Genomic DNA, 13857 nt, shown 5'->3' with positions numbered 1-13857 from the left:
CAAATCAAGTCAGGCCGGCCTCCTGTTTCTATATAGCCTGCGAACTAAGAATGATTTTCACACCTTTGAATGGTTAAAGAAAGATCAAAAGAATATTCCATGAAAATTACATGAAATTTGAAGCTCCGTGTCCATCATACAGTTTCATTGGAGCCACATTCACTCATTTATAATTATCTACGGCTACTCTTGCACTACAGTGAGAGTTGAGTAGTTATTGACTAAGTAATTTACTACCCCAGTCTTTACTGAAAGTGTCGGCTGACTGATGCTACAGAGAATGGAAAGTTAGTAGTCCCTTTTGCAGCCGTATCTGTAGCTGGGCGTGACCCGTGGGACCCAGTTCGGACCAATGAGATGTCAAGTAAAGTTTACAAGAGGGATTCTGGGAAAGACATCAAGATTTCTAATAAAGCAAAAGAAGAAAATGGACACTTTTTCTCTTTTTCCTGCCCTAAACATTCCTGCATCGGGGCGCCTGGGTGGCTCAGTAAGTTAAGTGTCCGACTTTGGCTCAGGTCATGATCTCACAGTTCGTGGGTTCGAGCCCCGCATCAGGCTCGGTGTTGACAGCTCACTCAGAGCCTGGAGCCTGCTTCAGAGTCTGTGTCTCCCTCTCTCTCTGACCCTGACTCTCCCCTGCTCATGCTCTCTCGCTCTCTCTCTCTCATAAATAAAACATTAAAAAATTTTTTTTTAAATAAACATGCCTGTAGTCTCTGGAGGTGTGATCTTTTTCACCTCCACAATGAAACAAGCTTGAGGTTGACATTTCAGTTTGCTACATTACCTGCTATATTGCTGGAAGATCTAATGCCTTCCCCATTCTCTGCAGGAGGAATTGTCTAGAGTTTTTCTAAACCTATGCTCAAGAATGGTCTCTGTGGAAAGAATAAGTTAGACAGATGCATCTCATGGGAAACTTTCTCTTTCTTCAGGAATTTGATCATGGTCATGTAACCCCAGACTCCAACTGAGGGGAGTTCAACTTCAGCCTAAGTTAAATCTGCCAAGGTTCTTGGGTTGGGGAGGATAAAAAAACCAGTTTAAAGACTGTGTTTCAAGATTCAATGTGCTCATTTAACTGTGGCAAAGATGTAAAAGTATCAACGATCGCGCTAGTTTCTATTACTCGGTGGAACTTCTGTGTAGGAGAGATAATTTTATTATTGGAAATGAATACTCAACATTTTATATTTGTATATTCGGTTCTCATTTTTATTAAGCTTCATGTGACAATTAAGAGTCTCAAATCTCTAACAGAGCTATTCCATCTATGGTCCTTTTGGGAACAAGGCATAAAAAATTAAGATTTGACTATATATTTAAATATATATTTATATATAATAATTATTAATAATTATGTTATTTATAGGATGATAATATTTATATTTTTGCATTGAGATAATTATTATATTAATTATTATATTATTATTTATATATAAACAAGTATATATTTAACAACTAAAAGGTAGAAAAAACAAAATAAAAATTTACAGTAAAGTTTATGTAAAGTTTAGGGCATTTCCTAACATTTCAGATTTTTTTAAATAATTTATTTATTTTTTTTAAATTTACATCCAAGTTAGTCAGCATATAGTGCAACAGTGATTTCAGGAGTAGATTGCTTTTTTTTTTTTTTTAATACTTTTATTTATTTCTAGGAGAGAGAGAGACCGTGTGAGCAGGGGAGGGTCAGAGAGAGAGGGAGACACAGACTCCGAAACAGGCTCCAGGCTCTGAGATGGCAGTCAGCACAGAGCCCGACGTGGGGCTCGAACCCACGAACCACGAGATCATGACCTAAGCGAAAGTCGGATGCTTAACCGACTAAGCCACCCAGGAGCCCCAGGAGTAGATTGCTTAATGGCCCTTACCCATTTAGCCCATCCCCCCTCCCACAGCCCTTCCCACTGTAACCCTCTGTTCTCTATATTTAAGAATCTCTTATGTTTCATCCCCCTCCCTGTTTTATATTATTTTTGCTTCCCTTCCCTTATAACATTTCAGGTTTCTAAGTATAATTTGTTTCAAAAGTCCCAGTGTCTAAGCACCCCTTCATTAAAAGTATTTTAGAAATCCATTATAGAAGAAAATAATTTCTCCCTAAAGAACGAGAAACCGAAGCCCAGAAAAGACAGTCACAGTCACATATACACACAACAGTCTCCACGGGACCCGGGCTCTTAGGGAATATTAGCTTTGAGGCCACCCCAACGTGACAGTGTGTTAAGGAGAACTCATGACAAAATCCCACTCACAGGTAGAGACCTTCCAGAGCCTGACGGCCATCATTCACATCGACATACAGAAGCTGAGACATGTCAGAGTATCACAGGATACATAGTTAAGCTGGAGACTCATTTTCCAAAAATTAGTTTAAAAGCTGATCTCTGAAGCATTAAAAAAATTTTTTTTAATTTTTATTTGAGGGGCGGGCAAAGAGAGAATGAGAACAGAGGATCCGAAGCAGGCTCTGTACTGACAGCAGACAGCCCGACGCGGGGCTCGAACCCACGCACCACAAGATCATGACCTGAGCCGAAGTCAGACGCCTCCCTCCCAAAGGTGGACAGAACCAGGAGCTGTGCCCTCAGCACCAGGGCCGTGAAGTAGTCTCCCTCCCTGTCCAGGGTGTCCACTCTGCCTGACATTGAGGGGGCCTCTCAGGAAGGGAGCTTTCACTGCCAAAGGCAGGAACGTCCAGGGCCGACTGTGACGGGCTGCTCACCCTGATCCTGACTAGTCTGCCCGAGTTTTGCCTTGGGGCTCACCTACGTCTTCCTTCTCCCGCAAACATAAATCAATTCTGTTCCCTTCACGGCTCCTCCCAGATTCCCAGCCAGAAGAGATGCAGCTCTCGGCTGGTGCTGCGCTTGAGACACCTGCTTCCCTCTCTCTCCAATGAGATGGTGTTCTCACTCGGCCCGGTTTATGGGTCCAGAGAGGGGAGCACACAGGTCCCGCGCTTTGGTTCCTTTCACCAGTCGGTGCTTGGTCAAGACTGTCTAATTGGGAAGATACTCAGAATGACTGGGCCCTAAGCGAGTCTCTCCACGCAGCACCCTGACTTCTTGCATTTACTGGCAGAAACACACCTTGCAGCCGGGGCCTCCACCCCGCCCTCCATGAGAATCTTTGAATCGCTGGGAGATGCAGGAAATTCCAATGGAATCTGGTAACCGCAAACAAAGCTGAAAGCAATTCTTCGGTGGCTTCTTGCCAAATAATCCTGGCAGAGAGCATCCCCGATGGAACTCTGTGAATTAGCAGAAAACACATTACATACCCCAGATAGAGGATCCGACTGAAGCCACCGCGTCCCTGTTTCACAAAAACTAGAGCCCAGAGCAACGAGAAATCACAGGCAGGATGGAAGAGAAATTTCTCCTTTGAAATAATGGCCCTGGGGCGGTTTCTAAACCTATCAAGATGTGGAAAAGGAAAGAACCTCCACAATAAAGTCAGGCCAAAAGGATGTGGTAACAGCTTCAGAGCGATTCAAAAGTTCAATATCAACAGTTCCTTATGAAAAGCATTTTCTCTGGCCGCAATTGACCAGTAGGGCACGCTGCTTTGCATACACTCTGTCATCCAAACATCTAAACTCGGCTTTGTAGCCAAGTCACCCTGATGGGTTGGCTCACAGAACTCTCAACAGTAAGAGTGGAAACAGATAGCTGTAAAGAGCACAACGCCTATAGAGATTTGAACAAATACAGTTTTCCCATTCTGTGTTCATTTGCCTATTTGATCTTTGTGGAGTCGTTGCTATCATATCATCTGTGAACTTGGCATAGTGATGGGGGCAGAGAGGGCTTTCAGGGGCTCCCATCATTTTCAGTTAAGATCTCCAACTGCCTAGCTGTCTAGGTAAGAGTGCAGTCGTAACAATAATCAGGCAATAGCAAAGGGCCAACTCGTAGTGACCTGGGAAGGTTAAGAACGTGCGGGCTGCTAACCCAGGAATCACTCCTTCACATTAGAACCAAGGGGTCAACAAGAGGAGGTGACCTTCCTTCAAAGGAATACCATTTCCGAGATAACATCTCTCTTAGGCAGCACCAGATGTGCCCCTGTCATCTGTTATTGAAAAGAAGACCCTCTGGGACAGGGGCTCACCGTCCAGTGGAATGTGGAAGATGACCTGTCTCTTCCCGGGGGCTGTTACTTCCCCACACGGTGACCTCACTTCCTTTTCAACGTTTCCCTACTTCTTGTCCTTGACCTTCCCTCTGACAGAAAGCAAGTGTTCCTTAGTTGCCTCTTGCAATTTAACTTTGCCCTTTGCTTCCTCTGGAACCACTTTGAAGGCCTGGCTATGCTTGTGTCTTGGTTTGACACAGTAGGCTGCTTCCTACTGAGACATTTGTCCCGTCTCCTGCATCTATTTGTCATAATAATGGCACTCAGTTCAATCACTATGTAGTATTCAAAATATAAACCCAACGCATCTTTAAAAGTATAGCTAGTTCCCAAATGAATCACATTTGCTTTTATCCCCAGTGATTTAAATTTTCCTTGATTTGGGTATTATTTCAATACCAGGAATGAATACGTATCTCCATATCAATGTTTCTATTTATATATGTCATATATAAACCCTTCTGCGAATCCCACTGAAATTACTTAATACGACTTAACATTCTATACTTCTGGATTCGATGTTATTTTAAAGTTAAGTGAACTTGAAATGACAAATTATACGATCCTGCTCTGACACAGTCAACCAATCTAAGATAGATGACAGCATTCCATTATTTTAGCATCACCCATGAAATGCCAATGCCAGGTCAAACTACAGCTCAAATTTCCTTTCTGTCTAGAGTTTTTAAAGATGTTGTTGGGGCGCCTGGGTGGCTTAGTCGGTTGAGCGTCCGACTTTCGCTTAGGTCATGATCTCGCGGTTCGTGGGTTCGAGCCCCGCATCGGGCTCTGTGCTGACTGTCAGCTCAGAGCCTGGAGCCTGTTTCAGTCTGTGACTCCCTCTCTCTCTGACCCTCCCCTGCTCACGCTGTCTCTCTCTCTCTCTCCTAGAAATAAATAAAAAAAATTAAAAAAATTAAAAAAAAAAAGATGTTGTTGATGAACTGGAGAAGGCAGGGAGGGAGACATCAAACGGGAGACCTTTCTTCTTAAATTTGGAACATGCAGCAATTGTATGAAGAAAAATTTTAAAAGGTACTTGCAAACACACACATACATATACACATGTAAGAAACACAATGAATCTTAAAAATACGGTTTGGAGAAACAGCCTTTCTCCAACTAGCGCTCCGTGCAGTAACAGCTACCAAAAAATAAAAAAATCAAGACTTTTAGCTAAACAGGTGTTCTTAATATAACATTTTAAATGTTTAACTTGGACAACAAATATTAGCCCACTTAAAATGAAACTTTCTTATTCTGTCCTTCTAATGGCGTCCATAACATTTTCCATCTCACAATTGGTTCTCAGCGTTGTTTCAGTGTTGAGAATGGTCCCCGTGTCTACTGGGTCTAGGTGTGGGTGTGCTGTGCTACGGTGTGGGGGAGCGGCGTTCAGAAATGTAGATGGCTTTAGAAAAGAAATCACCAGTAGAGGGACCCACCAAGAACCTTAGTAATCATGTCCCACCTTTTCATTCCATAGCTAAAGAGTATAAGGTCACTCACCCAAAGTCACACAAGTTAGTGACAGAGAGGGTGGACCCCCCGACCCACCCACCCAGGGCTCCTGAGCCCTACATCCAAAGCATGGGCTGTGGCCACAGGACCTGGCATCGTATCTGAATCCCACCCCCAACATGAGGGTTGCCTCAAGCAAAGTTCTTAGCCCCTCTTAACCCCAGTTTTTAAAAAAAATTGTTTTTAATGTTTATTTATTTTTGAGAGACAGAAGAGAGAGACAGACAGAGCATGAGCAGGGAAGGGGCAGAGAGAGAGGGAGACACAGAATTCAAAGCAGACTCCAGGCTCTGAGCTGTCAGCACAGAGCCCAATGCAGGACTCAAACTCACTGACCGTGAGATCATGACCTGAGCCAAAGTTGGACACTTAACCGAATGAACCACCCAGGTGCCCCTTAACCCCCCTTTTTTATGGGATAAAAATAGTACAGATCTCACAGGGCTATTTTAAGAGTTAAATGTCATTATGTACATAAGGTCTCCTAACTCTGTATCTGGTACATTGTAGGTGGTCAAAAAATATTGATAGGTTTTATGTAATATTTATTTAGTATTAGCCACAGTATTAATAAAATGCTGGGAAAAGTTAAAGTCAAGCAGTATTTTTACACAGTAATAAAACAGCATGTTCTTTATCCAATAAAATATTTTAAGAAGATTGAAAACACCTGTTTTGATAACACCAACAAGTCTCAAAAATCAAAGTGTAAACTTTATTATCCAAAATGCTGGCACCAAAGGTAGGCAGGCAATTTTATGTCTGACACATAAAAAAAAAAAGAAATTTAGTTTTTAGCTTCTTCCCTTATTATGCCAAGTATATGACTGACTTAAGTATATAAAACAGCTTTACTGAGGTGTAACTCACATATTTTAAAATCCACCCATTTCAAGAAAGGCGCACATGTAGTTTTTAGAATATCTGCAGAGTTATGTAGCCATCACCACAGTCATATTTTAAAACATTTTCATCACCCAAAAAGAAACCCTGTACCCATAACAGTGATTCCCTTGATTTGGAATCTATCAATATTTCTACCAGTTTCTGAACAGTTCTGTAAGTAACAAGTTTCACTGTTATATTGATCACGGCAGCTTCCTGTCCCGTTTCCTCTTCCTGTTCTCTGCTCTCATTTCATCTGGCACATCTGTACTTTTCAGTTAGCCCTGTCCCTGCCTTCTGTTTTGTCTTTTCTCTCATGTGGGGGATCTAAAACGCTGGGCTCTTCGGTAAGAGAATTTGCAAAGCTCACAGTTCCGCTGCATCTGTATCTGTCCTCAAGTCCAAGTGAATTCAGCGTTGGCAAGGCGTGGAAAGATAAACCATTCTACTCGGATGAAACACCACAGCCACACATTTACAGCTTGGGCATAAAGCCCATTTACTGGTCACAACTTTATCAACCAAGAGCTTTTAAAAAGCACAGAGCAAACACGTACGATATAGAAAATCTAAAAACCCACCACCTCCTATAAAGATTTTAACAAGGAATAAACTGTTATTTCACAGTTTTGAAGTGTGTAAAGGAGGAAATCGCTTAGAAAAATGTCTCCAATTAAAAAAATTTTTTTTAATGTTTTAAAAAATTTAATGAGAGAGACAGAACACAAGCAGGGGAAGAGCAGAGAGAGAGGACAGACAGACTCCAAAGCAGGCTCCACACTGTCAGCACAGAGCCCAATGCGGGGCTCTAATTCACGAGACGTGAGATCATGACCTGAGCCGAAGTTGGACGCTTAACTGACTGAGCCACCCAGGCGCCCTTCCAATTTTTATTTAGAGAATGAAATTGTTTCATAGAAACACCATGACTGAAGGTCACTGTGATGCTGGAGAAATTTCCATAGCAATTTCTGTTGTGCCTGTACTAAGAAAGGGGGACAGTCATTGGAACTCTCTGCATGTCCAGAGGAACACAAAGGAGGGCAGAAGAGGAAAAAGAAGTCTACAGATATATCTGCATCTCCCACTAGATGTCATTACCATGACAGAACAGGCAGAGACCAGAAAGACAGAGCCAGAGGGAGCCTTCGAGATCATTCGCTCCTAACAGGAAGGAGAATGAGCCCAGGTCACCCCGCCAGTTAGTGGAGACCCAGGGGCTAAAGGGTTATTTGAAATAGAAGCCTGGAAGGTAGACAAGAATAGCACAGGTATGCTTTCTGGCTGTCTCCACATGACCATAGCCCAGACTGGACAGTTGGAATCCAACCAGGAAGCTCCAAGTTGGTCTGGAAACAGACTGGGGAAAAATTATACAGCCCTTGGGAATACAAGAAGGTCAGATTTGTCTTTATTCTCAAGAGAGCCTCGGAAAATTCTTAACCAGAATCTAAGAGCTATAAAAAAAGAAAAGCAGCTGTAATAACCCAGCTGGGAGAAGCTACAGCCAGAATGGGCTTGGGGCTTGAGGCTGTCAGTGAGGTGACCACAGCCCCGCTTCCACTTCTGTCTGAGCTACAGGACTGCTGTGACCTGTCTGAATGGTGGCAACATGGCTGAGAGGGGGAATCCTTTGTGGGGTCTGTCACCCATCCTGGGCGCAAAGCCCCTCGCCTTATCCTGCTGCTCAAATACCGAAGGCTCTAGTGGCTCAGCCCGCTGTTGAAAGCTTGGACGTCACCCAGCGCACATCACCAAAATAGCTCTTGCAAAAGGGAAAAATCAACAATGCGCTGGGCCGGTCTCAAAAAAGAAAAAGAAAACTGCTCTAGGCCCCAAGAAGACAGAGCTCGCTTCGGAGTGGCTAAATCCCTTGCTTTATGAGTGTTCTTCATCATCTTCTGTTTTGACACTTCTGTTTTATCGGAAGATGCATGGGTTTATTCATCAACAGCTACGAACGAGCGCTATCTACTGTTCCACCAGAGCAGTGTAACATGAACATGGACTTGGCTCCAACCCACACTAAGCCACTGGGGTTCAACTGCTTCATCTGCAGAAGGAATAACTTGCAGACTGTGACGCCCCTTCTGCCTCTAAAGCTTGGCTTCTAGGACTACGTTAGTGCCACGAGCCTTCACGGAGAGCGGGGACAGCCTGCTCTGTGGGTCCAGGATCACAGCACACACACGACACAGGCTCTGCTACTAAGGAACACCTCATTCCCTGGGGAGACTATGGATGGGGACAGACCTTCTCCTTCTTATACGCGGTATTAAGGCACTGAGCTATGCGTTTCTCAGAAGGATTAATGAACATTACTGAAATAGAAGGCATTAGACAAATCCTTGTTTTAAATATAAAAAACTGCTTCTGTGCTTGCCAGCCCAGAGAAACCAGAGGGACTGACTGGTGATATAGAAGTTGGCTTGTTTTTTCCCTTTAATAAGATATACAAATTCTATTTGAAGGAACTCTCCCAGCCCCAGAAATAGGTATTTTATCACTTGGTTAAAAAAAAATACAAATACAGTATAAGACCTGGCGATCTTGGGCTACTGGGGTGGGGGTGGGGAAACAACAACCAATCAGCAAATCCCTTAGGGGCACCTGGGTGGCTCAGTCGGTTAAGTGGCCGACCTCGGCTCAGGTCATGATCTCGCAGTCTGTGGGTTCGAGCCCCACGTCGGGCTCTGTGCTGACAGCTCAGAGCCTCAAGCCTGCTTCAGATCCTGTGTCTCTCTCTGCCTCTTCCCTACTCATACTCTGTCTCTGTCTCTCAAAAATAAAATAAACCTTAAAAAAAAACCCACAACAAATCCCATGAACGCTGTCTGTCCTGTCAAAGGAAAAGAAGACAGAGTAAATAGACCCGAAACTTGTTTTCAGATTTATCATGTACTTTGGCCATCTGCATCATGGGTGAGGTAGTCTGGAAGAGATGTGAGTTATATCTTCCTGTGTTTCCCACGACCAAAGCGTACCTTCTACTGAAGAGAGGGATTTTACTTTTAATGCTATGCATACACTAAAGGCTCACCCTTCATCCCTGAGGTATATATATACTTCGATTGTTTCCGGAGTCTTAGTGAAGGGTTTTTATAAACCATGTAGTGTCCCTTGTCCTGGTTCCCCTTGGGACACAGCAAAGCTGGCCGGCCTTTCTAAGCACTAAAGCTGTCATCTTCAATGTGAGCATAACAGACTTCACGGGATATAGATCATTTCAACCCTTCTAGCTGCAAGACAAAGCACATGACTCAGCGCATGCCCAGTGAGCAAGAGACACAGGAGGAAGAAATATCCAAGCCACATGGCGCAAACGCACATTTCCTCAAGGCAATTAGGTCTTGTTTCTCTTACTGTGTCCTGGGGTTATCTATGTTGCTATCATTGTTTGCTTCGCTGCTTGAACATCAGAGTAGATGAGAATCTTTAAAATAGAGGCGCTCTCCGTCAAACCCTATTAGTGAGTACAATATATGGCTCCCGATTGTGCTGTAGCAAAACTTCATGTCTAAACCTTCACTTGCAATTTGTAGGACTCTATGGAGCTTACAACTAGGCTTTGGGTCTGTGAAAGGACCTCTGGCTGGCTGAAGACCCCTGGAGACCCAAAGAGAGAAAGGAGATAAAACCTCTAATATGTATCTAAAAATAAGATTTTACGGATGCCAGAATAAAAGCTTGCTGATGCCTAGGTTTTTGACATGGCAAAATTCTCGACAAATTCATCAGAGCAGAACTTTGCTTACTTTCCAACACCTCTGCTTTGCTACATGTGGGCTTTAACTGCTTTATTAGATGATTTGACTAGTGTTGGGGGGTCAGCTTGGCCTCCCAATACCAAGTATGAGATTAAAAGTCATATTTTTATGAAATCACAGGAGACTTTAATGAACTTCTCTAACGCGATGACATTCATGGATTTTGTAATAACTGAAAGGTCTCTCTAGTCGTTGTGGTATTAGGAAAGACTGATCCCTGACTGACCAGGGTGTCATTTTCTGTAAATGATGCTCCCTTATACCTTGTTGGTGTTGAGTAATACCAAAAAGGGTTTCTAGGGGCGCCTGGGTGGCTCAGTTGGTTGAGCGTCCGACTTTGGCTCAGGTCATGGTCTCACGGTCCGTGAGTTCGAGCCCCTAGATAGCTCAGAGCCTGGATTCTCTGTCTCCCTCTCTCTCTGCCCCTTCCCTGCTCACGCTCCATGTCTCTCTGTCTCTCAAAAATAAATAAACATTAAAAATTTAAAGAAAAAAAGATTTCTAGTTGAATTTTCTGCATCTATTAAAAAGAGGTTTTGTCCTATTCCCTGCTTTGACAAAAAAATTGATCTAATTTCAAGGCCAGGGGTCAGGGGACTCCTGGATTGCTCAACCAGTGTGGAGCCAAAGGCATGTTCATTTTTTCCTGTGTGAAATGCTTTCCTACTCAAGACCTTACCCAGCATCATTTTGTTTGGCGGATGCTGAACTCAGTCCACGCTCCAGCCCAGGGCTCGATGTTTTAAAAATTAGAGGCCTGAAGATATACTACTAGTCAGTTAGAACAACTCCATGAAGTTGCCCCAAATACCCAGAGTACAGGAGGTAAAGAAGCAACATATAGCAATGGAGATCGTCTGGAAACACTCTTCTCACTTATTTACTGAATAATTACTTAACTCTTAGCACCCTAATGATCAGAAACTTCCTTTTTACTTGCCTTATAAATGAGCCTACATGAGACAATCAGACTCCGCACGTTCTCTCCTTCTGAAAATGGGTCTTTTCTTAAAATAGGTTCATCCTATGGTACAACTTTAAAACTTCTTCACCTTTGTGGGTTCATCCATAAAATATTCACTAAACAATGCTTATTTTGGGCCTGACCGAGGCCCTAGGGAGGTATCAGTGATCAGAAGGAACGAAGACCAGACAGCTGTAATTGTACACGTGACAACCAGAGAGGGCGCTTTCTTTCATAGCTGGCCTTACTCACAGAGGCTATTTGGGAAGGAAATTCAAATCATTTCTATGGCCACGAGAACCTTCCAGAATTTTAACGTTCTAATGCAGGTCTCCCAAAAGACCTCCTTGTCTGTAGCATACGAACATGCTCCTAAGCAAATGACAAGCATGAATGTTTCTAAGCATGAATAGAAACGAAGAGGCACGCTCTCACCCACGTGGGTTTCCAAATGGTAGATTCATCCTATTTCCACAACTGCATAAAAATTCTGCTCTGCTGTATAAAAATGCATTGGTTGACACGACCTAAAGGGATCAAATGATCTAAGCCTGAAAAGTAACATTATTCACCAAAAAAATGGTCTGTTCAAGCAGAAAAAATAGAAATGATCTCCACTCGCTCTGTGTGGAAAATTCGCTCACACACGGTCTCCTAAGTGCTCCAGCTGTGCTAAACCACAGCCGCCATCGTCAGTGAAAACACTACCTTAAATTATTGTGATGTTTAGTAAAAGGGCCTAATTATTTTTTCAAGCCGTCATTTTTTTTTTTGAGCACGTGAATAACTCTTAACTTTTTCTTCACCTGTGAAACGACTGGCCCTTCCTAAATGAGGAGGATTATTAGAAGGGTTAGAGTCCTCTCTAACAGTCACCGATGGTATTTTTCTTGCCCACGGACACTCATCAACATCTATCACCACAAACAATACTTTCCAGTTGCAAATTTGATTCCATCGTCAAAGAAGAAAATCCTTATTTAAAATATGTATTCTCCAATGGGATGTTCTCCATCCTCTGGTATGCCTCCTAAGAGTATAGTCATTTAAAAATGAGAGTTTCATGTTCTGGAATACCATACTTCCTTTTGTGCGCCTCAAATAATTTCCTTAGCTCCTCCATGTAGGTCTGATGTAACTCCTCAATCTGCTCCGTGGTTGGATGCAGAGTCTGATGAACAGGGATCGGACGGCCAACTGTAAAAATAGAGACTACATCAGCCAGAAGAAACCAAAACCACACCATCACAACCCGCTGCCTCTAAAGGACGGCTCTGGAAAGTGCTGCCAATCAGAATCTGTCAGGCGTGCTCACTCCAATCGCTTGTTCATTTTACTGGCTGCTTACAGTCGTCACACCATCCTCTTTGATGACAAATAAAGAACTTTCCTTCTCAGCGGTCGCTGGAGTGTAAGTACCCTGGTGGTTTTGACTTTGAGTCAAATGAACCACTGTGCTGACCACAGCTGTGAAGTAAGAGGACTTAGCTGTGCGTGCACGTCACAGCATTCTCCCTCTGGTACAGCTGACAGCCAGGCCACAGTGCCCTATTATCACTGATGGTGAAGTCTTGAATCATGAGGCATCAGCCCTCTACTTTCTTTTTAATGTCATCCTAAAAAATCTGAAGAATGTATTTCTTCATAGCCAAGAATCTGTACTAGAAAACACACATAATCAGAAGACTCTCACTGTTTAAGAGTAGAAAACAAAACCAACCAGAAGTCTCAGTAGAAAAATTATTAAATAAACCATAGAAGAGTCACTCAATGGATTCCTAGGCAACATTTTTTTTTTAAAATGAAATTATATGTGTACACACACACACACACGTCTAAATTGTATGAAGTGGGAAAAGAGTTGTAAAATAATACAGTATGATCCCATTTATGAAAAAACATTTATAGTTCCAGGTGTATTATAAGCTTTAGTGTATTAAAGAATCTAGGGGCGCCTGGGTGGTTGGGTAAGTGTCTGACTCTTGATTTTGGCTCAGGTCATGAATTCACAGTTTGTGGGACTCTCTCTCTGTCTCTCTCTGCCTCTTCACTGCTCTTGCTCTCTCTCTCTCTCAAGATAAATAAAAATAAACCTTAAAAAAGTCTAGAAAGAGAGACTGATAACCATTGCCTCTAGGGAAGAAGGTAGAGATGGGGTAATTTTCACTTTATCTGTATTGTAGGAATTGCCTCCAATGAGAATTCCTTTGTTTTACCTGTAATTTAAAATGAGCTAATAATTGTTTTAACCTGCCAACTTCTCTACATATTTAAAAAGGCGTCTAGATTTGTCTCAGAGTTTTAGAAACTACAAGATACACAAGGCTCTGGCACCTGCTTTCCCAGGTCTTCCCTGCTGCTCACTGCGCCCCCTGCTGGCCTAATGCTGCTTCCTGATGCCAAGAGTTGAAAACCTACAGGATGTTAGGTGACTCACAAACAGCTTCTTATTACCGATTAACTCGGGCATGAGGTCAAGTGGGGCCATAGGTAATAGAATGGGACTCAGAGTGGAAGGAGGAGGTTTCCTTTGGCCTACCCTAGGTCATTCCGTGCTACACCCAAGGTTCAAAT

At 42.9% G+C, this 13857-nt stretch overlaps 1 protein-coding gene across 3 annotated transcripts in view; it reads right to left on the bottom strand.

The window, feature by feature from the left end:
* Nucleotides 1-13857, bottom strand: part of MOGAT1 (monoacylglycerol O-acyltransferase 1) — a 95967-nt gene that overhangs the window by 46671 nt on the left and 35439 nt on the right. The window contains exons 6-7 of one of the 3 annotated variants that reach the window (XM_077748716.1): nucleotides 12366-12480; nucleotides 1629-3259 (exon numbers count right to left, since the gene is read on the bottom strand). In XM_077748716.1, the coding sequence (XP_077604842.1) occupies nucleotides 3025-3259; nucleotides 12366-12480 (350 nt within the window). In that variant the 3' untranslated portion in view covers nucleotides 1629-3024. Of the gene's footprint in view, nucleotides 1-1628; nucleotides 3260-6191; nucleotides 12481-13857 lie in introns of those variants that run through there. The other 2 variants (XM_077748718.1, XM_077748717.1) reach the window with 2 other exon arrangements.

The sequence above is a fragment of the Crocuta crocuta genome, unplaced genomic scaffold, assembly GCF_008692635.1.
Source record: "Crocuta crocuta isolate KB4526 unplaced genomic scaffold, BGI_CrCroc_1.0 scaffold229, whole genome shotgun sequence".
Taxonomy (NCBI): domain Eukaryota; kingdom Metazoa; phylum Chordata; class Mammalia; order Carnivora; family Hyaenidae; genus Crocuta; species Crocuta crocuta.
The sequence above is the reverse complement of the archived record's forward strand: the minus strand, read 5'-3'. Positions and strand labels throughout refer to the sequence as shown.